Genomic DNA, 22681 nt, shown 5'->3' with positions numbered 1-22681 from the left:
TTATTTTTAAATTTTAGACTATATCTATAATAAATAAAAATATATATAAATTAAATATCCTTCAAAAATACAATTAAAAATTAATTAGTTAATTATATTTATAATTAAAAATAATATTTTTTTGAGATTCTTTTAAAAGAATTTTTACATGTATTTTTATCTTATATGTATTTACTCACTTATTCCAATACTTACCTTAAATATTTTATTATATTTTCGTATTTATATATATATATAATATTTGTTTTACAAGAAAGATATATAAATCGCTCTAAAAAAGGTATTCTTTAATTAATCATATCCCGCACAAGTTATTATTTTACATATTTGGATAAATTGTATAATAAGGATTTTTAAATTGCTTCGAATTAATTGCATAAACATTTGGATCATCCACTGAAAAAGATTGAATCATATTTGTTGTTGTATTCTTCTGATTATGTACGTTTGCTATCATATATTGTGGTGTAGGTGTAACTTGTCCAACAGTTGCATCTTCTACTAATTTCCTGTGAGAATAAATCAAAACTTGAGGAACATCTAAATCTGGTTGTGATACAGAATTTTCTTCAGAGACTGCAAATCCTGGAGTAGATAATTGTTGAGCTTTGCATTTTTTTCTATGTGCATAAAGTGATCCAGCATTATTATATCTCTTTGTACAAATTTTACATGCATATGGTCTCTGTCCAGTGTGTGTATAAGTGTGTTCATTTAATGAAGTCAATCTTCTAAATGACTTTGTACAAATTTGACAATGATATTTTGCTTCTCCTGTATGCATTGTTATATGCCGTGCTAATGTATTAGCACGTGCAAAAGCCCGGCTACAATATTGACATATATAAGGTTTTTCTCCACTATGAGTACGCAAATGTAATTGTAAATAAGTGCTCTTTGTAAAAGCTCTACTGCAAATGTTACAAACATATGGTTTAACTCCTGTATGGGTTCGCATATGAGCCACCAGAGAACCACTTTGTGCAAAACACTTGCTACAAACTTCACAAAGAAATCTTTTTTGCGTTTCTTTAACCCGTTTATGACGTTCTATATGATTTGCTAGTGATTGAGCCTGTGCAAAAGATTTAGGACAGATTGCACATTTGTGAGGTCTATTATAACGATCCTGAAATAACATTAAAATTTTTAAGAAATTATTTTAAAATGAAGAAATATTACTTTGAAATTTAAAATATAAAATACATAAATATAAAATTTGTAAATATATATTTATCAATTTTATATTCTGAAAATCTTTATATTTACCTTTTTTCTTTCTTCTAAACAATCTCCTTTATTTACATTGTCCATATCTTCTTTATCATCAAAATCAGAATTTTCAAATAATTCAGATTTATGTTTCGATTGTTCATGATCTTTTAATTTATCTACTCTTGAAAATCCTTTACCACATGTTCCACAAGTATATTTTAATCCACTATGTGTAGAAACATGCCTTTTAAGATTTCTTTTTGTTGCAAACAATTTTCCACATTGAGTGCATTGTAAACTTTCAACAGGAAGATTTTCATCTTCTTCATCTTCTTCATCTTCTTCTTCATTCTCTTCTTCTTCTTTAACTGTTTCTGTAAATCTTCCTTTGGATGAATATTGAGATGAATCATCTGATTCTTCTAATTTATATTCTGAATGACTTTTAGCATGTGTAATAAAGGATTTTTGATAAGTAAATTGTTTTGAACAAACTTCACATGTGAATTTTAGGTTTTTTTTTTGCTCCTTAGAAAAATCATCGTTTTTTTGTATTTTTATTTTTTTATCCTGAAATTTGACATATTAAATTATATATTGCAATATAGAATAATAAAGAATATATTTTTTTAATTAAGATTTACGAATAATATTAATATTGTTATTGAAGATAAATTTTAAATTAATTTTATTTCTATATAATTAAATTAAAATATTTACTTGGACATTATTAATTCTCTTATCTTGTACACTTGTAATTGTTTTGCTTTGTTCATATTTAATTCTTTTATGTTGAATATTTTCTTTCCTGTCATGAACTTCATGACAAATTGCAACATGATTTTTTACTTTTGCAAGAGTAGAATATTGTTTATCACAAACATAACAAACATAACGTAATTTAGTTTTATGTTTATGTACAATGGCATGTCTCTGCAAAGCCACTTTTGTACGAAATGATTTAATACATTGGGTACAACGTAATCTAGTTGTACGTGAAATTAATGGTTTTTCTTCATCATCTTGAATATTATCTGTCCGTGATATTTCTTCTAACATTTGTTGCTTTTCTTCAATATTTACTTCTTCTTTTAATAAAACATCTTTATTTTGTACAACATGACCATCTAATAGAGAAAATTCTTGTTTCATTGAATTGATTTGTCTTACAGAATTATCATCTAATAAATTTTTATAAACATTTACATTTTCTAAATTTTTTCGTTGTTCTGTGTCATTTTGAAAATTTTGTGATTGATTTTCTAATTCTTTATCATGACAAAATAAATTTTCCTGTGTATTAAGACAAAAGGAAGTTTCATCTTTTATAAAACAAAAATTTTCAGGACAAAAATTTGTAGGACAAACTTCTTGCTTTTCTACATTTTCTTTTTCAGATGATATTACACTAGATATTACATCAGCAATTATTGCTGTAACTATACTGGTGCTGGTAACAGAATCATTAGAAGAAGATTTTAGTTTTAAGATTTGACGAAGTTTCGTATCTGAATTTTGTATTTGACATTTAAAATTATAGGATGCATCCAAACGTTGATTACAAGACAAACAGATTATTGGTGGTAAACCATCTCCTTCTTTAACCTAAAACAAGATACATATACATATATCTTTTTCATATCAATTAATAAAATAAATCAATATATGATATTATAATTTTAAATTAAAAAAGCTATCAGTTTATTACATAATTTATAAATGTAAATATACATAATTTTTAAAGTAATTATATTATTTATATTTGAGTTTATAAAATAATAAATAAAACCAAACACTGTTGTAATTATAATAATATACTTCTTTATTAGTATACAAATAATTGGATAATAACACAACAATTGAGGAAATACAAGTTCATAATTTTTAATTTATTGAAAATATTATAATGTATTGCTTTGTATTTTTCAAAATTTAAAATTCACTTCTAACTGTTGGTGCCTTCAATTATTTATTGTTAATATAGATCACATCGATCCTAAAAACTTCTTTAAAAACACAAAAGATAGACAATATTAATATTAAAAATAGAAATAAAAGAAAGAAAAAAATATTAAAAAATATTTTTTATTATGTTATTATCGCAAAAGTTATAAACTAACCTGTACTGAGGCAACAGCCATAAGTTTACGAGGAATAGTATCCCCATTTCTAAAAAGTTCACAAATTTCAACAGCTTTTTTCAAACAGATTCGACATTCATCTCCATAAATTTTCTCATATGTATCAACTATCTGCTCGTTTTTCAAAACTTCCATTCTAATGCATTTGGAAATCAAGCTATAACTCGAACTCCCCACCTAAGAAATCGAAGATATTTTTAACACGTTGTTTGAAATTAAAATCTATTTAAATATAATAATATGAATACTATATAAAACTTGAATAATTATTTAATAATTAAAATTTTGAAAACTACAAAATCAATAATATAATATAAAAAAAATGATTCATATAAAAATATAAAATAAAAATATAAAATAATAAGTACTCTAAGTAATTTATAATAATTAATTATCTTAAGCTTTAAAATATTTTACAATATAAATGAACATTATTGAAAATAAAATTATAACGTTAGATTTGTAATGTAATGATTTTATGATATTATATTTTAAAAAAAAAAGGAAAATATATAAATCAAAAAATATATTATTAAAATGAATTTTTTTATTTATTCTTTTGTATTTTATCATTTTTATGATATTATCATTTTTGCAATGTTTTATTTTTTCTTTCCTTAACCTCTATATACATATTATTATATAATAAATTTATTATTATATTAATAATTCATTCTTTCTTCATTCAAAAATGAAAACATAATAAATACTTTATTTTTGACATATTTTACATCTTATTTAACAAATAATTATATATGTTTTAATAAATATTATATAAATAGACATTTGATAATTATTTATATCTATTAGTAATAACATTAAATATATATATATTTTAAATATTGCGATTATGTGCACATGTGTATTTTTAATAAATGCATATAAAAATATATAAATCTATCTTTATAAATTTATTTTTATTAAAATAAAGTTTTGTGAAAAAGAATACAGAGAAAGTAAAAATGCAAAATAAAAATAAGAATTTAAATCAAGGAAGGAAAGGTAAGAAAATATATTCAGTTTTGATTTTATATGTTTTTCATTTTTTTATTGTTCGAATTTATTTTTCAAATCTAACAATGTTACAATAGAACATTTAAAGTATAGATTTGTTTCAACGAAACATAAATATACTGTTTATATATGTATCACAGAGTAAATATAGTTACATATATTCATAGATTTTTTGGCGATAATTTTAACACATCTTTTATAGAAACAAAAATTAAATTAGAAGCTTTGTCTCTCTCTCTCTCTCTCTCTCTCTCTCTCTCTCTCTCTCTCTCTCTCTCTCTCTCTCTCTCTCTTTTCTCTATCTATCTATCTATCTATCTTTTTTTCATATTTTCCAATATTATATTTCTTCATAATTTGAAGAAATTATTAAAATTATTAAAATTAACATACATTTATATTAAAAATTATATGAATAAAATTATTATTATAAAATTTTAAAACATTATTATACTCATAACGTAATATATAAAAAAAAGAAATTATATTTGAGAAAAATAAATATATTTGAATTTGATGTTAATTGTATAATTTTGTGTGAATATATTTTGTTTAAATTCAATTTATATACATAATAATAATCTAAAAATAATTATCTTTAATTAAAATAATTATATATTATATAAATAACATATATTATTCATAATATTCATAAATTATTATATATATAATATATGTATTTAATTAAAACGCAAATTAAAAAGTATAATTTCAAAATATGTTTTTAATAAAACTTAATTATTGAAATTTTCATTCAATGTTCTTCTTTTATCATTTTTTCAAACAAATTTTGAAAAAAATTAAATTAATTTTTTACATTTTTAAATCATATAGCTATAATAATAAATCATATAGATTATAATAATACAAAGATGATTTCGAAATAGAGCATTTGAAAATATTATTACAATTGTTTATTTAATTTTTTAATATCATATTTGTTACTAATTATTTGCTTTATTTTTGAAATTTCCATTTGCTCAATGATAAACAATTTACAGTGAATAATAAAACAATCTTAATTATATTAATAACGTTATTCATAACCCGTTAAATTATATAATATACCTATATATATACATAATACCTATATATATAAATTTTAATAAATAATCAATAATAAATAATAATAAATAATATATAATCATATAAATAATAATACATTTTTTTTTTAAATAAAGTATTTATTTTTTGAAAGTTCCGTCACAATTTCTTCAAAGAAAAAAATACAAAAAATATTCTATATTTAATGGATTAGATTATTGCACTTTATCCTTATATCAGAAAAAAAATATATCAACATATGTACAATTTATTCGATGATGAAAGTTTGTGCATTCTTCATATTATTAAAAAATATTCAAATCTTAGAAAAAATTTCTTAGAGGAATAAAAGAATTTCTTCTTTTTTTAATTTTAGTTTTATAAAAAAACATAACATTTTTACATTAAGATATAATTGATTACAATATTTAAAAAAAATTCCTTAATTGAAAATGGATTTAAATTTTTTTACTAGACAAAATTTTTAATTTTTGATTGATTATTATATATAATTTAATATAACTATAAATAAAATATTCGTGTAAAAATTTATTTCTTAATGTGCAAATAGAGTGAATCATAAAAAAATATCATATAATATTATAATAATTATAATCAAAGGACAGCTATAATTATTAAGAGAATTAGGAACTTGTATTATTTTTTTCAAAAATGTTAATTTTTTATGTATTTTTTTCACATTTTCAACAGAATTTATTTAATAAATTCAAATTATTATTTTTTGCTTTACATTTTATAGCTGTTGGTCTGTAATGCGATTGTCAATAATGACTGCTCTCTCTTTTTTTGTTATTATTATTTCATATATTCTATATACTATTATTTAATTTTTATATATTCAATTTCTTATAATTTTTTGATTACATAAAAAAAATACCGAGTATCCGTAGAATGTATTTTAGTTTCTTGTTCATTATAATATTATATAGATTTTTTTTTGTTAATAAATTGATACTATCTATACAAATATAATAGATATTATATTTTTAATTACAGTGTTTGCACTTTTTTAATATATTTCTCTATCAAAATAGTTTTGCTAATTTTTTAGAAAATTTTGAAAATTATATAAAATTGAAAAAATTAATTCCAACAAAAAATATAAAATAATAAAAATTAAAAAAAAAATAATGTAATATGTATAAAAAATACATATATAAATAAAATTATGAATTTTTGTATAAAGTTATTTTGTATAAAGTAAATTAACTTCTTAAAATTATTATATAATTTATATTATCTATTTAGATTTTTCTAAATAGAAACGATATTGAGAATTTTGTTAAACTTTACATTATCATTATATATATTTTATATATATTATAGCAAATATATAACAAAAATTTTTGCGAGTATTATTTATTAAAAGATTTTCCAAAAATTTTGTAAGTTTAAAGAATTTTTTAATATTATATAAATACTTCAATATATTCTTAATTTTCTAAAATTTTTATATATTTTCACAATATATATGTGTATTATATATGTAAATGTATATTGTTATAAATTATTAATAAAAGTTATTTAAAAATTATTTTAAAATTAATTTAAAAACTATTTTAAAAATAATTTATTTATCAAATATAAATAATTCGTATAATAGAATAAATAGAATAAATAATAGAATTATAAAAGTTCAATCTTATTTTGAAGACAAACTATTTATCAATATAAATAATTTGTTTATGATCATCTTTAATTATTTAATTAACCCGTTTTCAAAACTCGATCTGGTATAATAATATAAATGAAAACGTTATATTTTTTTAAGAATTTTTTTACTAAAAAAAATAAATACGTTAGATTGATTTATCTTTTTAACATATTTTGTTAAAAGAAAAATATTTTATTTTTTTATAAAAAATATATGAAAGATTACGATTATGAATAATATAATATTACTCTAGGAAACTGTATCAATTTTAAAAGACAATAGTTTCATTTATATCATAATACTTTCTTTTATACATATAATCTATATATATAGATAGACAAAGATAAGTACACATAGATATATATAGATAAATATTATATACAAATTTTCGGATACCCGGTAGATTTTACATGAATTTTTATATTGTAAAAATTTCAACTGGAGCATAATTTAAATAATTTATTTCCTTATTTGTTTTCATATTAAATACTTTCGTTATCATGGTCTGTGATTATTACATATCCTTCTCTACAAATTAACTTTCATTTATAGATATTAATCAATACTTATTAGGCCTAATATGTTGCATTTCTTAGCATTTAATGCAATTGAAAAATTAAATATTTTTATATCTAAAATAAGATAACTGTTTATAAATTTTATTAAACAAATTAATATTTTAAAATATTATACTATTCTATAATATTTATTTTATAGTAATTAAAGAAAAATTTTATATAAAAATAGGAAATTTTTAATTAAAATATGTAATATTATATCTTATTTTAGATCTTTAAATAATTTTTTTTTAATTGCATTAATCCTATGAAATATTTTATATATATTTATTCGATTATATTTAAAATTTTTTCAGAAATTAAATAATAGTTTACATTAAAAAAAAAAATTTATATAAAAGAACATTTAAACTTTTAAACACTTTCAAATGTAAATAAATGAACAAAATAAAAAAAAAATGCTTAATTATCGAAGAATTTGCAATTATATCAATAAATTCGCAATAAATAATGATAATTATTTAGAAAGTAGATGTATTTTTGATTTATATAATTTTTAAATATATTGTAAAAATCAACATTTAAAAGAACTTTTTTCTATTTATTTAATTGCCAAACTTTGTAAATGTTTCAAATACTAAAAAACTTTGATTATTATATAATATATATTATAGGAAAAAGTTATTCAAAATATTGATTACAACATATTTAAGAATCATTAAAATCGAAGACACATATACTTTCTAAATAATTATCAAATTAATTTCAGTAATATCGAATAAAATAAAAAGCTATCATATTGTTATTATTAATTTTTTCTTCCTTATAGAGAATTGTGGTATGTTATTTTTTGTTTCATTTAATAATCCCTATCGTAAAGATTCGAAAAATAGTATCATAACAGCTTAATATTATTTAATTTATGTAATGAGTATTGTTTTTATCGAAAATCAATATATTATCTAATTGCATCAAATTGATATTCAATGAAAATAATGTCCCTTCCCGATATTTTCGGTTAATTCTATTATATATATTTATATATATCAACTCATCATTAAAAAAAATAAAAAAAATTCTTATTTACTATTCAATATTTCTTACTATATTCATCAAATATTATACTTTTTCTATACCCTTTTCATCTTATTTTTCTATCTTTTTCTTTAAAATTCTTTAATCTTTTTGTTCCGTCAAAAAAATAATTTTATCATTATCTTTCACTGTAAAGAAATTAATTAATCAAAAGTAGTTTTATGACTTTATGATTTATTGGCAGCTATTTAATAAATACTATATGCTTTTGTAAATTTAAGTAGAAAATCTATTGTGTTAGAATACTTTACATTGCCATCACTAAATAACATGTTTTATTGCAAGCAATAAAATGTAGCATTGCAATTCATTTATAAATAGCAATTAATTATCTTGTTTGTTTAAAATGTTGTCTCGATTGTTTGAATTAAATAATTTGTTAATTTTAAATAATTTATTAAACTTATTCAATTCCTGATTTTAATAAAATTTCATACCGCCATTTATTAATTATTCATCGGAATAATTTTATGTATTTTATATATATTTTTCATCCAGTATATATAAAAAAGAAAATTCTAATAAAATTTAAATAATTCTTCAAATATTTTGTAAATAAAATATTTAATAATTAAAAACGAAACAATGAATTGTAAATATTTCTATCTTATATTCTTCATTTTTATCGTTAAATTGAGAAACTATTTTGATTTGAAAATCATATATATGTTTAATAAATATAAAAAAAAATTTAAAAAATATTATAAGATATATAATTTCTTAATATTTTGTAACTGAAAAATTTATATTATACATATATATTATATAAATTATTTTGATTTTATTAGTAAAATTAATCGAAAAAAGCTAATGATTTTTTAGAAGCATATATACAATACTGAAAAAAATTATACAATATAATTCATAAGTATATTACAATATTGTCTTTAGTCTTTGATTTTAAAAATATTTAAATTCACGCGTTCAACAAGATAAAGTGCTAAAAAATTTAACAAATAGTTGTTTCTTTTGATTTCCAAGTTATATACATCATGTATTATAAACTTTCATTCACAACGTGCTCTCGCTTGTTCAATTCTCGTTTATAATTTATTCTTCTCTAACTTCTTCTCCGTATTTTCATTATTATAATATACACATAATATACAAATGTTAAAACCGAAAGAAAAGACTTTTGATTTTTTGATTATTAACATAACCAAACATGAACATAATTATTTATAATCTTATCATTTTTCTCAATGTCATCATTTTTTTCAAGAATAAGTTTTTTTAACTTAGCTTCTATAAGAAATATAAGAAATGAAAATCAAACGAGAAAGAAGAGATAAAAATCTCTATTATATTTTTATAAATATAATTTTCTTTCATGAACTATAAATTTCATTTTTCAAGTTGGTAGAAGGAATACAGCAAAATAAGAAAATATTTTGAATTTTAAACTGCAATGTCAATATCTTTGGTAAATCTGCATTCAATTTTTTCTTGTAAAATGAGTGAGTATTGTATGATAAACAAAATTAGCATATGTAAAAAAATAATGTAAAAAATTTTTAATATTGAAGATAATAATTTTTATTTTATTTAAATCCATTTTCATTATTTTTTATAATATCTTGTAAGAAAAATATAGATGTATAATTTTAAAATCTTATAATCTTTAAATATATAAAATAAAGAAAAATATTTCTAAAATATATTTATAAGTTCTTTATTTAAAGAACAAAAAATTAATATGTCATTTTATTAAAAAAAAAATATTTCTTTTTCCTCTTATGATACCGAATATATATTTTCTATACAAAAATATTATCTATAAATATTATTTTTAAAATCTACTTTCCAAATTATACATGTGTATATTACATAATATTAATAAATCTATTTAGCAAGAAAAAAAATAATTTTGATATACAATCCTCAACTCAGAAATCTTTATTTTCCATTATAAATTTAAAACTGGTTTTCAATAATCAATAATCAAAACAAATAATCTTTTATATTCGACAATATATTATGAACAATGTGTATCATTATATACATGTATAATGCTATTACTTCTACCAACTCTAAATTTCATTCCAAATTTATGAAAATTTCTCTATCAATTCAAAAATCTTCGAATTATATTGAATTAATGAATTAATTATATTGAATTTTCAATAGTCGAATTGAAATTTGTACTATTTGAAATCTCGATACAATACGGCATTACCTTTCCGTGTACACAGGAACCAGAAGTATCTCTGTTCAGGATCAACAATAATAAGCCGGAGGTTGCAGCGAACATGCCAGCAGTCATCAATCCCAAAGCTGGAAGTTTCTTTGATGAAAACACTGATCCTTCTTCGAGTTTGAGATAGCAAAGACCAGGAAGAACATAGGCTAATGGTACAGCAGCAAGAATGCCGTTCAATTCGAGGACCACTCCAAGACAATCAGTGGACATAGAGATTAAATAAGCGACCACTACTATTGTTAGAGTAATTATCAGATATTTCCGATCGGAATTAGGTACATAAGCTGTATGATCTTCAAGTTCATCGGTTCCTTTGATAGCTGTCAATATTACCTGAAATTAAATTAATTAATTTTATATAAATTTAATTGATTTTTTTTACATATTAATTTTTATTATTTATTATTTAAAATTAATTAAAAATAATAAGAAACTCATGTTTTCTTTAATATTTTAATTTTTTTTAAAGAAAAATTTATATAATCTTTTATATTTAAAATTATTATAATTAAATTATAATTAAAACAGTATTATTTAAGAAAATAGAAAATAAAAAATCAATTTTTGAAAAGATAAAATACTTTCTTAATTATAATATAATATGTTTCATATATTGAGTAGTAATAAATTATGTTATGAATGTTTTTACTGGATACTTTTATATATACTATATATACTATACTATATATTTAAATATTCGAAAGAAAATTAATTTATTATCCTAAGTAATTCCTAAATAATTCTCATTATAAAACTTATAAATTTTGTATTATTTAAGAAAAAACTTGGGAATTTTATTTTAATATCAAACTCAATTAAGTAAGTTCTATTTACAAAAAAGATTTTTAAAATATCACGTAATTTTTTTTTTTCTCTCCTATCTAAATTCACTGTAAAGGCATAAAATTGAAAATTTTTCAATTTTTCAATTTTGTATTATAACTCGCGAACTGTATAAGATAGAAAAAAAATTTCATACAAAAGTTGTTTCTTTTAATGACTAAAAATTTATTAATTATTTATTATATAATTAGAAATTAAAAAAAATTATAAACAAAAAATAAAAAAATTTTTTTTATTTTATAAATACAATCAATGTTCTTTTAACATTTATTGATAAAATAATTTATATTATATGTTGAAATAAGTGAAAATGAAGGAAATAAAAAAAATTGTTTAATAGCTTATCTTTATTAAAACTTTATATTTTTAATATAATTATCGAATTTTTATTTTCTTATGAAATAAATATCATCTAAGAAAACAATCGATTATAATTAGATAATTTTAAAAATATATACGATGTATAGATTAATCTTCATAATAATAAAGGAATTTAAAACATAGAAATTTGTTACATCATGCATATCCAATATTTAAAACATACAAATTTATTACATTATGCATATCCAATATTTAAAACATAGAAATTTGTTATATACGTATAATAGTATCGTATATAGAACAAGACAGTGAAATTTTATTATAAAAAAACAAAATTTCAAAATTATTTGGTTTTTCATTGATATATTCATTTTTATATTATGCGCAAACAAATATGTAATATTTTGATGAAAATTGATTACAATAAGACATTAATTTAATTTTATGTATATAATTTTATTTTATGTATATAAATCTACATCATAAAATACTATAAGATTAGAAATTTTTCATACACAATTTTTTCATGTTATTCGAGATTGTGAATATTTGAAATATTGATTAGATATATAACTCTTTGTAATGTTGCTGTTAATAATTAATTTAATAATAAAAACACGTCGAGATTCTGCATTTAATATGTTTCTGACATTCATTAAATAGTTTAATTAACTTTCTCAAAAAAAATTATAAATTTTTTGTTTATAACTTTTTTGAATTATATAAATAATTGATAAATTTTTTATTAAATGATAATTTTCATTAAAAGAAATTATTTTTATAAGAAAAGTCTTTTTCTATCTTTTACAGTTCGCGAGTTTCAACACAAATATCGAAAAATAGCTAAATTTTCATGGCTCAATTTTATTCTTTTAAAATGAATTTGAGCAGGAAAAAAAATTGTATAATATGTATACTATATATCTCAAAGTTTCAAAATGTTTTAAATTTATATATTAGAAATTTTCTCTTGTCAGAACGAATACTCTGAAGGAAAGCTTATTATTGATTTTTATTTCTAAGAACGATATATTAAAAAAATTAAAATAACTTACCTCCCTTGTGACGAAACATTCAATAGGAAATGTTAGAAGAATAGTACCGCTAAACATAAGTCTAGCGAAGTTCATCAGATCATCATCCCAACAATAATTTTCCATAAGATCACCTTGAACATATGAGGTAAATGTGGCATATCCAATGATTCCAAAAGCAGCAGCGATCAAAAAAGATGTGAACAATGACCAATGAGTGACAATATCCCATTTTTGTTGAGTAGCTCTTTCTATAGACTCATAAATAAGAAATGTGTTATGATGACACATAAAGGCAAATGCCATAATTCCAATGGAAGGAACTATGCCGCGGAAATTTGCGATTCGCCAACTATCTTCTTGATTTGGCCTGAAAATTAAATCGACATTTTTTAAATACTTCACTTTTATTTGTTATAAAAAAAAGAACAAAAAGAAGAAAAATAATATATAATATTATATTATATTATATATGTATATAATAATTTTATATAAAATACATTATATATTTTTATGATTGATAATTCTTATATAAACATATATATATATATATTATATTATATATATACTTATATATCTATTCAATTACATGTAATTTACATGAAATTAAAAAGTGTTTAAGTTTCATTTTATTGTTTTCATATTTATTTAAAAATTATAGAAAAATATATGAATTTTGTGATTTTCATGAAAAATACTCTCATTTTTATTTAATTTTATTTACATTGAATTGAGTTTCATTTTTTTTTTTCATTTTAAAAATGAAAAAATAATTTTTTTATATATTTTTTGGGATTAAAAAATTATTTTTTTAATATTTGAAAATTATAAATAAAATTTTATGAAATTAATATTAAAAAAATAATATTTAATTTTCAACGTCACGGAAAAAATTCTATCATAATGCTCGAAAATTTTTCTATAAAATAATTAAATCTTATTTTATTATTATTTCAATTAACGAAATAGTGAATTGAAGAAGACAGTGACGCGGCGAGGAAGGAAATAAAAAATGAATAGAGAAGAGATGATAATATTATATATATGATATAAGGATAATAAAGGGATGTAATACATTTTTATGATCAAGCAAAAATCTTTATCCTTAATTTCTGCATTATCCTAATCGCATAATTCGCATCAAGATCAATTTATGATTTATTCTCAACTGTGTTCGTTACGTTTGTTAGTAAAAAATAAAAACTTTTATTTTCAGTTGCGTTACTACACAATATCTCTTCATTTTTGTCATGAATAAATAGTTACATAAATATTATTGATTGTTATAATGATATTGTTGATAGTTATATGAATTATTGATTTGATTTTGTCACGATATGACAAATGCTTCTAGCATTTCCTGTTTCTAATTTTCTCGCAATTCTTGTCGCCATTTCATTTATGCGCATTACAAATTTTTTTACATGTAATAAATAATAATTTATTAATCAATGTAATTACTGTATGCCGTTGCAAAAAATGTCAATCACTAGTATTATGATGCGATAATTTATAAAATTTTTTTTTTATTTTTATATTGTAAACAGTTTTATTAAAAATATATACATTATTTTTTAAAAAAATATTTTCTAAAAAGATATTTTTTAGATTTTTTAATCGTTTTTCAAATAAATATAAATTTGATATAAGTGATATAAATTTTCAGAAATTAATACGAGTAAATTAATGAATTTAAATCTTTTCTATATTACAAAAAGATGAATAGTTATTTATTTATTATAAATAAAATAATTTAAATGTGATTTTAATAATATAATCGTATACTTATAAAATGATATTTTTTTTATTTAATCATTGTAAGAATTTGTTAAAAGAAAATGTAATCGTAGTTAATGAAAATCTAATTATATGGATTCAATTTTTAAAAATAATGCTTGTTATATAATTATTATCAAAAAAAAAATTTTAAATTATGGGCAAATGTTGCTAAATTCGGGACAAAATGATATTTTCCAAAATGACAAGAAGGAATGATTGATTCATATATCATTAACTTTAAAATATCTTTATAATTTGTAATAACATTATTTGAAATATTCGCACGATGTAATGATATCTTAAGTATTATGTAAATTTAAATTTGTTCTCAAAACAATTTTAAATATTTATAATATTTAAGAAGAAACAATTTTATATAATTTTTTTTTAAATTTTTATAAAACAAATTAAGATTAACATATAACACAGATATATAATATTGAGATATTAATAAAACAACTCGATTTTATATATATTATAAACTTTAGTAAAATAATAGATATGGAATAGTAAAGATATAATTCGAATATACAAGGCACAATTTACTTTACGTGAAATATAGAATCTTTTTCTAGTTCATTACTCTACATAATTTAAATAATATTAAAAAGAGAATTTATTATTTCATGAAAAAAACTTCGAGAAATGTGATAGTATTTTTTTCGATTTTTTTTAAATATAATCTCAAGCCGAAAATTAAAAAATAAAATATTTATCCTTTTTAACATTAAAAAAATAATTTGTAATTGAAATGAAATATATTTAATTTTTTCCATAAAAAAAAAATAAATGAATCCAATGAATAGTTTCTTGTAAATAAAAATTCAAATATATTTTCACGAAAATCATAAAATTCGAAGGCCTATAATTTCCAAACAAATATGAAAATAGTAAAGTAATAATCTTTTAATTTCAATTTGAACTATATTATATTCAATTTAAGTAAAAATCCAAGATATTAGATTAAAAAATTTTGATTTGATTAATTTGATGTAAAATGATTTATAAAAAAATAATATTGAAGAAAAAATAATATCTTACACAATTGTTGACATCGTATCCATCCGAATTAAAATCGCCAAAAGAATAAAACCAACGCAGACTAATGAAAGGAAAGAGATCTTGGCCAAACGAGCTACATTTCTATAAAGACACAGCGGTATAGTGATGCAAGCAGTAGCAAAGAAAACAACCACTTGACGATGAGCGAAAATACTCATTTCGCTTATGCCTGTTATTCTTATTAACACTTTCGTTACTGTGTCACCAACGACAACATTATAAGAGACCATTGCTGAAAAGAAAAAAAACAAATAAATTACTGCATGAATGATGACTATACATAAGAACTTCATTCATTACATTTGAAAAACGAGCTTCAATATGAAAACAAATGAAAATAAGTACTTATATTTTGTTTTATTAATTTTATTATATTAAATCAATTTTGAATATTTTATTCAAATGATTTTTTTTATTAAATTTTAATATTTATTCAATTTTTATAATAAATTTAATTTTTTGATTAAATAATATTCTATAAAATATATAAAATATATTTAATGTTAAAGAATTCTAGTTAAAAAAAAAGATTTAATATATCTATGCAAGAAAGTTATAAAAGGTAATATACCTATAAAAGGATAAATAAACTGCAGGCTTGTAAGAATATAAAACCCCGTACGACCGAAACTGGCTCTCATTAAACCCTGATAGCTCATTTCACCACATATATTGCCACTTCTAACCATTAAAATTAAAGAATAATCAGTTAGACCTGCTATCAGTATTAATAATATTATTCCAAGTCCGAATCCAGCTTGATGAAGAGCATAAGGTATACCTGAAAAATATTAATTAATATTAATATTTTTTTTGAACAATTAGAAATATTTGTTCCTCAAACACCGAAATAATTTTTATCTTGTTTTTAAAAGTAAATCCAATGTTTTTCATATTATATATATTCTATTATTGTCATAATTCTCAATATAAATATATCACGAAAATCTTGAAATAATCTTTATACAAATGAATATTATTTGCAAATGAATAATTTTCAATGAAATAATTTTATTATCGTATAGATTTTCATTAAAAGTTTTTTCACAAAAAAATATCATTTTTGATCCTTCATTTTAACTGAATAAACATGATTGTTATGTAAATAAATAATTTCTGATGAATTGCGTTATAATGAAATGATCGAAAGGGAGGAATTAAATTAACAGCTTCTTTTTGAAAAAATAAAACTAATACGAATCTCTAAATTTAAAAGAAACTAAGATTTTTAATAACAGCTACATAATTTTCTTCGTATAAATATTTATATTTTTATATTTTTTCTTTTTATATAAAGTATATTTAGTTTTTAATATACGCACGAAAATATCTCGAATAATATATTAAAGAAACTGAAAATTCAATTAGATAAAAATGAGGAAATGATGAAAATTTCACACAAAGAAGTTCGTAATTAAAAATAAGCCCAAGTAAAAAATTTTTTTTTTTAATCTAAAGAATTATAATTACTCATAAAAATTATATAAATAAAAATAAATTGTATGTGTATAATTATATTACATTCAATTACAATTGTCATGATAAATTTATAACATGAATATATTTATATTTAAAGAAAAACAAATTATATTTTATTTATATTTTATTATTTTATTTATATTTTACTATTCAATAATTCGGTATTTAAGGAATCTTTTTATTTATCAAGGTTTTGTGTGTGGGTGTATATGCGTGTGTGTAAAATATGTATATTATGTATATATCACATATACGAATTACCAATAACACCACTGCCAATAATGGAATTGATGAAATTAAAACTGGCCAAAGGTAGGCTAGTAAATTTTCCGGATTCTTCCTTCTTTTCCTATAAAATCATATACATTTATGTTCACAAAAAGAAAGAAAACGAATTAAAAAAAGAACAAAATAATAAAAAAAAAATAAAAAAATAATTTGATAGATTAAATATTTTTCAGAGATCTTTTGATAAGGGAAAATTTAGTGAAAGAAACGATATTATATAAACGATCTATAAATCTATATAATCTATATAAAATCTATAAATTCTCATTCAATATTTTTATAATTTAAAATACTAAAAATCATTTATAAAAAATTTCTCAAATAAAACTTGTTAATTTTTTCTATAAAATATTAACAATAATAAAATATTAACAAAAATTTATAATAGCATTTATTTATTTATTATTCAATGAAAATATTTAATTTTATATTTTCATGATATTATATTATTTATATCATATGATATATAAAAAAAATCTACATAAAATATTTTTGATTTATAAAAATCAAATATATTATACGAATAAATATTTTAATAAAAGTATATTTCGCTGTCATAATGTTTGACTAACAAAATATTTGTATAAGAGAATTTCAGATTATGGAAATATTGTTTATTATTATTTTATTTTTAAATTTCTTATATAATACTCTTAAATTTTATTCAACGTTGTTAAAATCTATTAATTAGTTTTCACATTTCATTTTTTAATTAATAATTATTATATCTAACGAAAGTAATTATTTTTTATTTTTTATATTATTTATAATCATTAATTATATACAATCGCATTGATTTTTATAATATTAGATTATAAATAGACGACATAATAAATTAGTTTAATGTAAAATTTTGACATTTAATTAAACTTAATTAAACATAAATTTCAATTAATGATTACGTGTTTCTTACCCCAACAAGTTGTCTCATATCATCATAAGATTCTTCTGAACCAAGACTGCCTCCCTGTTTATAATCAATATTATTAAAAATTAACTTTTAAATATTAATCACAATAGAATTTGAAAATGTGTAAAATTTTTCTGTGATTATATTAAATAATATTCTTATTTTAAAAAAATTTCAAAAAATATTTTATTGCGTCTTAAATAACTTTATTCTTATTCGTTATACTTATTTTTAAGTTTTTAATTAAATATTATTAATATTATAATAACTAAATTTACAAATAAAAATATAAAATATAAAATTACTTAATATATTTATATTAAATAAATAATTCGAATAAATTTTCAAAATATAATACAAATGTGATATATGAAATTAAAAATATTAAAATTTTTTTATTTATATGCTCTATACTATATTCATGTCCTCATTTCTGTCAATAAAATAAATTTACGATAAGCATTCAACAGTTCTATAGATTGTATTAGTGTATTATATAAATTGTATTATATATTAGTTCAAAAACTTATCATTTTATAATTACAGAATTATAAAGTTATTAAATAAATAAATTAATATTAAATATACATATTAAATTATATTATACTTAATTAGAAAATTAGAAAACTTTTTACTATAATAAATATACTAATTTTAATTTTTAATATATTTTAAAGAAAAACAGTTTTTTGAAATATTTCAATTTAAATAATGAAACAAATCTTTTCTTATTTGATTTTTTAATTTTATATCTGTTTCATATTTTCTATATTATAATTCTCTATTATACTCATATTTTCTATTATTTAATTTAAATAAGATCATAATTTGAAACATTGATTTGAATAAATAGTTTTCTTTTATTTTTTAAAAAAAATTTTATTCGAATTTGTATATTTCATATTTGTGAAATTTTTATAAAAAAAAACTTTATTATTAAGAACTTCTTTTAAAAAATGTTCTCATAAAAACAAATATTTTAGAATCTATAATATAATAATATATAATGTAATATATAATATAATAAAATATATTATAATAAATTATAATATAATAAAATATAATAAAATATAATAAATTATAATATTATTCATATATAATACATATTAATATTTATTACAATGAAAAAATTCTTTTAATATTAACACAAACAAAATATATGTTTTTGTAATAGAAAAATATTTATTTTTATATTTTGTTTAAAAATTTTTATATTGTTTAAAATACGATTTTTATTTTCATTTTTTTTTTATTTGTTTTCATCAAAATATGTGAAACACTTATATAAACTATAATGTGAAAATTTTTATTAAAATAGTTACATGATCCATATTATAAATAAGAATGTTCTTTATGAAATGTTCTCAATTTTTTCGAATGAATATTTGAAAAATACTATCAGAATAATAAAAAGTAAAATAAGAAATAATAGTTTTCATATATTGAAAAAAATAATTTAAATACAGTACGAACAAAAAATGGAAAAAATATATCGAAATAGAATGCGTAAATGTATACATATTCGATGAATTATAGATTTTTCTCCTTTATTACGATAATATAAGAATATTTTCGAATCAAAAAAAAAAACTATTTTTTATTATTTTATATAATTACAAAATTTATTTATTAAAAAGAAATTCATAAAATTATCTTATTTTCTTTTTCATTTTTATTTTTATAAAACTATTATTTCACTTATATTTAGCTTAATTTTACCAACATTTAGAGAACAAATATTACAAAATGTTATTGAAATTTAAATTAATGTTATTGTAATTAAAAATTTAAATTACAAATTTAAATACAATGCTTGAAAATTAAATACGATATTTTACAAATTTTATAATTAATAAGACAAACATCAATTTCGAACTTTCTTTATTCTTCATTTATCTTCTTAAAACCATTGTCATATACATATGATAATTCTTTGATAACAATAATAACTCTGTAATAATTTTTTCAATTAGTTTTCTAATCTAATTAATTTTTTCTATAAAAATGATGAAAATAACTTAAATTATATTTTGTACAAATTTACTAAGTAACAATTACAAACAAAAAATTCGCGCGAACCATTTCAAACAAACCGAATTAACGCGAAATCTAATGTTCTTTATAATCAAGTTATATCTCTTTTCTTCTTCTTCGTTCATAATTATTTTATATAACTATTATATTGCGACAGAAATAATGTACGTCACAAAACTTATTACGTATGCCACCATATTCTTCAAAAGGATCAAAAGGACAATAGTAGTCCATCAATAGTGAATAAGAATCGTGATTTTACTTACATCTTCGTAGTTATTTCTCGCATCCAAGATATAACTTTTTTCGTTCGCATTTAAAGCCATCATAAAAGATCGTTGAAAGAGGAAGAATTGAAAGTGGAAACGAGAATAAACGGAAAGCTTAAAGGGAAGATTCGACGCGAGAGAATAGGATCGAGCAGACGTCTGTAACGACTGCACCCTTCCTATCTAACTGAGCTTCCGTTTTCACTTCCTTTTACAACCCCTCCAATACATGCATGTATTTACAGTGGATGCGTGCGCATTGCACGCGTTTCTGTTTTTCTACTTCTGTTATCGAGATTCCTTCTTGTCTTTATTATCATCCATCCATTTTTCCTTTATATTTCTTTTCGATCTCTATAATTTTCTATCTTCAATCTTTAAAATTATAATCTTTAAGAGATTTATAAATTCTATCATAATAAAATATAAGAACAAAATAATCGGGCAAAGATTAAATCAGGCAATAACCGATAAAATAAATAAAAATAATTTCGTGAAATTCGTGTTGAAATAAATAATCGCCGGAAAATTAAATTAAATAAATTAGAAAATATGCCTAAAATATTAGTATATTTATAAAATACTTTTTTTTTTTTTGAATAAACATGATATATAAAAATATTAATTGAATTATTAATTTATAACTTAAGTTAAATGAAGCGAGGCGAACACAAAATAAAACAGTAATTTGATGAACATTTCATTTTATTTCGCTTATTTCGCTTCGTTAACATAAACTTTAATTGTTTTAATAAATAAGTCTCAACATTTTTGCACAGTTTTTAACTTTTGTGTTTATTTTAGTCTCTAAATATGTATTTAATCATTTTTAAAAGTATAATCATAAATGTATTAATATATTTTATATAATATATATAATTATATATATAATAATATATATAATTATATATATAATAATATATATAATTATATAAAATATATTAATACATTTATGATTATACTTTATATCATAATTGTATATTATAATATTGATGTATATATTTTAATCTTTTAAGCGAGGAGAATCGATATATCCGCTTTCAATAATAATTTAATCATTGAATTTAGAGAAATATATTTACAATATTTACATAGACAGCATACATAATATAGCATATATATATATATATATATATATATTTAAAAAATAATAAAAAATTAGCGAAAAATATCTTTTTTTCAAAAATACCAAATACTATTTATGAATTTATAATGATCACTAAAATCTTTTCCTGCTTAAGGAGTTAATATTTCCATTCAAAAATAAATTTAAATCTCTATGATAAAATTCCTGCTAATATATAAATATATAAATGATAAAATTATATATTTAAAAAAAACTTCGTTCGTGAAATCTTTATGACTTAATTTTATAATATGTAAAATATTAAAAAGGAAATATGTTAAAATTGAATTGATATATTTAATATAATTATTACATTTATTTTATAGTTCTATTTTATGTTTATTTGAATATTTATTTATGTGAATTTTTTTAGATTTATTTAAACATGCATAAAAACTTAAAATGAATTAAAAAAAACAATAATAAAGATAAGAATTATTAATTGTGAATAGAATATATATCGTGTTTGAAAAAAAAATTATAAAGAAAATCTACTTTCTAAAAAAAATATATTTGAAGTTTAACAAAATTGTATCTGTTATATATACAGTAACCAAATGTATGCAAAATGATTAAATGATATATTTTGTAACTTTAAGTATTAATAAATGTAATTATTATCTATTCGTTTTAA

At 19.0% G+C, this 22681-nt stretch overlaps 2 protein-coding genes across 2 annotated transcripts; both read right to left on the bottom strand.

Moving 5' to 3' along the window:
* Positions 1 to 266: 266 nt before the first annotated feature.
* Positions 267 to 3590, bottom strand: LOC147656305 (uncharacterized). Its single transcript, XM_086915979.1, has 4 exons — positions 3336 to 3590; positions 1936 to 2820; positions 1270 to 1785; positions 267 to 1129 (listed from the first exon to the last, which is right to left on the bottom strand). Exons 1-4 carry the CDS (start codon positions 3489 to 3491, stop codon positions 320 to 322), a joined length of 2367 nt encoding a protein of 788 aa, XP_086772105.1. The 5' UTR covers positions 3492 to 3590; the 3' UTR covers positions 267 to 319.
* A 7141-nt stretch (positions 3591 to 10731) lies between these two features.
* Positions 10732 to 21126, bottom strand: LOC100871400 (putative sodium-coupled neutral amino acid transporter 11). The gene is made up of 7 exons (XM_003689796.4): positions 20919 to 21126; positions 18622 to 18675; positions 17682 to 17769; positions 16513 to 16722; positions 15921 to 16173; positions 13122 to 13470; positions 10732 to 11235 (listed from the first exon to the last, which is right to left on the bottom strand). The coding sequence occupies exons 1-7, from the start codon at positions 20979 to 20981 to the stop codon at positions 10810 to 10812; spliced, it is 1443 nt and encodes a 480-aa protein (XP_003689844.3). The 5' UTR covers positions 20982 to 21126; the 3' UTR covers positions 10732 to 10809.
* Between the last annotated feature and the right edge of the window lie 1555 nt (positions 21127 to 22681).

The sequence above is a fragment of the Apis florea genome, unplaced genomic scaffold, assembly GCF_048593485.1.
Source record: "Apis florea isolate Af1SG1 unplaced genomic scaffold, ASM4859348v1 contig_3798_pilon, whole genome shotgun sequence".
Taxonomy (NCBI): Eukaryota; Metazoa; Arthropoda; class Insecta; order Hymenoptera; family Apidae; genus Apis; species Apis florea.
This window is presented reverse-complemented; position numbering and strand designations above follow the sequence as displayed.

Coding starts and splice junctions, on each gene's coding strand:
- LOC147656305 (XM_086915979.1), bottom strand. CDS start 3,491: ATGGAAGTTTTGAAAAACGAGCAGATAGTTGATACATATGAGAAAATT. Junction 1,786..1,935: donor AGAGAATTAATAATGTCCAA/GTAAATATTTTA, acceptor GTCAAATTTCAG/GATAAAAAAATAAAAATACA. Junction 1,130..1,269: donor GTTTAGAAGAAAGAAAAAAG/GTAAATATAAAG, acceptor ATGTTATTTCAG/GATCGTTATAATAGACCTCA.
- LOC100871400 (XM_003689796.4), bottom strand. CDS start 20,981: ATGATGGCTTTAAATGCGAACGAAAAAAGTTATATCTTGGATGCGAGA. Junction 18,676..20,918: donor CGAGAAATAACTACGAAGAT/GTAAGTAAAATC, acceptor GATTATAAACAG/GGAGGCAGTCTTGGTTCAGA. Junction 13,471..15,920: donor GATACGATGTCAACAATTGT/GTAAGATATTAT, acceptor TTTAATTTTCAG/GCCAAATCAAGAAGATAGTT.